Source organism: Limulus polyphemus, unplaced genomic scaffold (genome assembly GCF_000517525.1).
Source record: "Limulus polyphemus unplaced genomic scaffold, Limulus_polyphemus-2.1.2 Scaffold11456, whole genome shotgun sequence".
NCBI classification, from domain to species: domain Eukaryota; kingdom Metazoa; phylum Arthropoda; class Merostomata; order Xiphosura; family Limulidae; genus Limulus; species Limulus polyphemus.
In genome coordinates this window covers 1-1,788 of record NW_013677066.1, presented here as the reverse complement: position 1 = coordinate 1,788, position 1,788 = coordinate 1, and the positions used below count along the sequence as shown (strand labels likewise).

The following is a 1,788-nucleotide window of genomic DNA, read 5'->3' as shown; positions in this document are numbered from 1 at the left end:
AAAAAAAAATCATGTTGGAGGCTGAAGTAGAGACAATATATTTTCAAATAACTTAAGTCTTGCAATGATTCTCCAATTACCTTTAAACGTGTAATAATTACACCAACTGTTTCTCTTCAGTGTTTGTGTTACATGCGAGGTGGTAATGAACAGGTGTGATTCGAAGGAAAATCTTGTTTCTATATACATGATAATATATTTATTGAAAAATACACGTGTGAACGATAAATTACTGAGCCAATCATCAGCTTTTATTAAAATGAAAAATAACATTTCTACTATATTCCTCTAAGGTTGTTGAAGTTTATGATGTAAAATATTAGGCGTAATATTGGCTCGTGGTTTTAAGAGTACAAATATATGCACGTGAACATTGGTTTACAGTTAAACAATTAGGTACCAGCAGTGTCATGTTATTAACATCAACTAGTACTGCTTGAAAACTCTCATAAAATAACAAATTTTTAGCGCAATAAAACTTAAGTTCATAAAGTTATATTTTTTTATTTTCTTGCGTAAAATACTGAAAATGATTAATACTACATTCTTACAGTGGGAAAAACTGGAAAGGAAGAGTCCTTCTCTGTCAACGGCAGTCTGATAATGTTACATCTCAAAGGAGGAATGGTCAGAAATGTTTTTATGTAAATGACTGAAAAGGGAATCTCATAAACATTTAATATTGTCATGGTATAAGTAAGTCGTGAATTTTTTTTTTTTTTGACAGCCGTTTCTAAATGAATATTTTGACGATTTACAGTCTGTTTAATTGTATTAACGAAAACTCGATTGAAATTTGTGGTAATAGAACATCCCGATGTTGTAGAAACAAACAAACAATAATGACAGTATAACACAAGAATGTCCGAAACAATAACGACAGTATAACACAAGAATGTTCGAAACAATAACGACAATATAACACTAGAATGTCCGAAACAATAACGACAGTATAACACTAGAATGCCCGAAACTATTACGACAGTATAACACTAGAATGCCCGAAACTATTACAACAGTATAACACTAGAATGTCCAAAACAATAACGACAGTATAACACTAGAATGTCCGAAACTATTACGACAGTATAACACTAGAATGTCCGAAACTATTACAACAGTATAACACTAGAATGCCCGAAACTATTACGACAGTATAACACTAGAATGTCTGAAACAATAACGACAGTATAACACTAAAATGTCCGAAACAATAACGACAGTATAACACAAGAATGCCCGAAACAATAACGACAGTATAACACTAGAATGTCCGAACTATTACGACAGTATAACACTAGAATGTCCGAAACAATAACGACAGTATAACACTAAAATGTCCGAAACAACAACGACAGTATAACACTAGAATGCCCGAAACAATTACGACAGTATAACACTAGAATGCCCGAAATTATTACGACAGTATAACACTAGAATGCCCGAAACAATAACGACAATATAACACTAGAATGTCCAAAACTATAACGACAGTATAACACTAGAATGCCCGAAACAATAACGACAGTATAACACTAGAATGTCCGAAACAATAACGACAGTATAACACTAGAATGTCCAAAACTATAACGACAGTATAACACTAGAATGTCCGAAACAATTACGACAGTATAACACTAGAATGCCCGAAATTATTACGACAGTATAACACTAGAATGCCCGAAACAATAACGACAGTATAACACTAGAATGCCCGAAACAATAACGACAGTATAACACTAGAATGCCCGAAACAATAACGACAGTATAACACTAGAATGTCCAAAA

The 1,788-nt window shown here is 32.7% G+C and overlaps 1 protein-coding gene across 1 annotated transcript in view; it reads left to right on the top strand.

The window, feature by feature from the left end:
* Window positions 1–1,561, top strand: part of LOC111083832 — a 10,468-nt gene extending 8,907 nt beyond the window's left edge. Inside the window, exon 5 of the mRNA XM_022380528.1 lies at window positions 554–1,561. Within this exon, the coding sequence (XP_022236236.1) occupies window positions 554–601 (48 nt within the window). The 3' untranslated portion in view covers window positions 602–1,561. The remainder of the gene's footprint in view (window positions 1–553) is intronic.
* The last annotated feature ends 227 nt before the right edge of the window (window positions 1,562–1,788 follow it).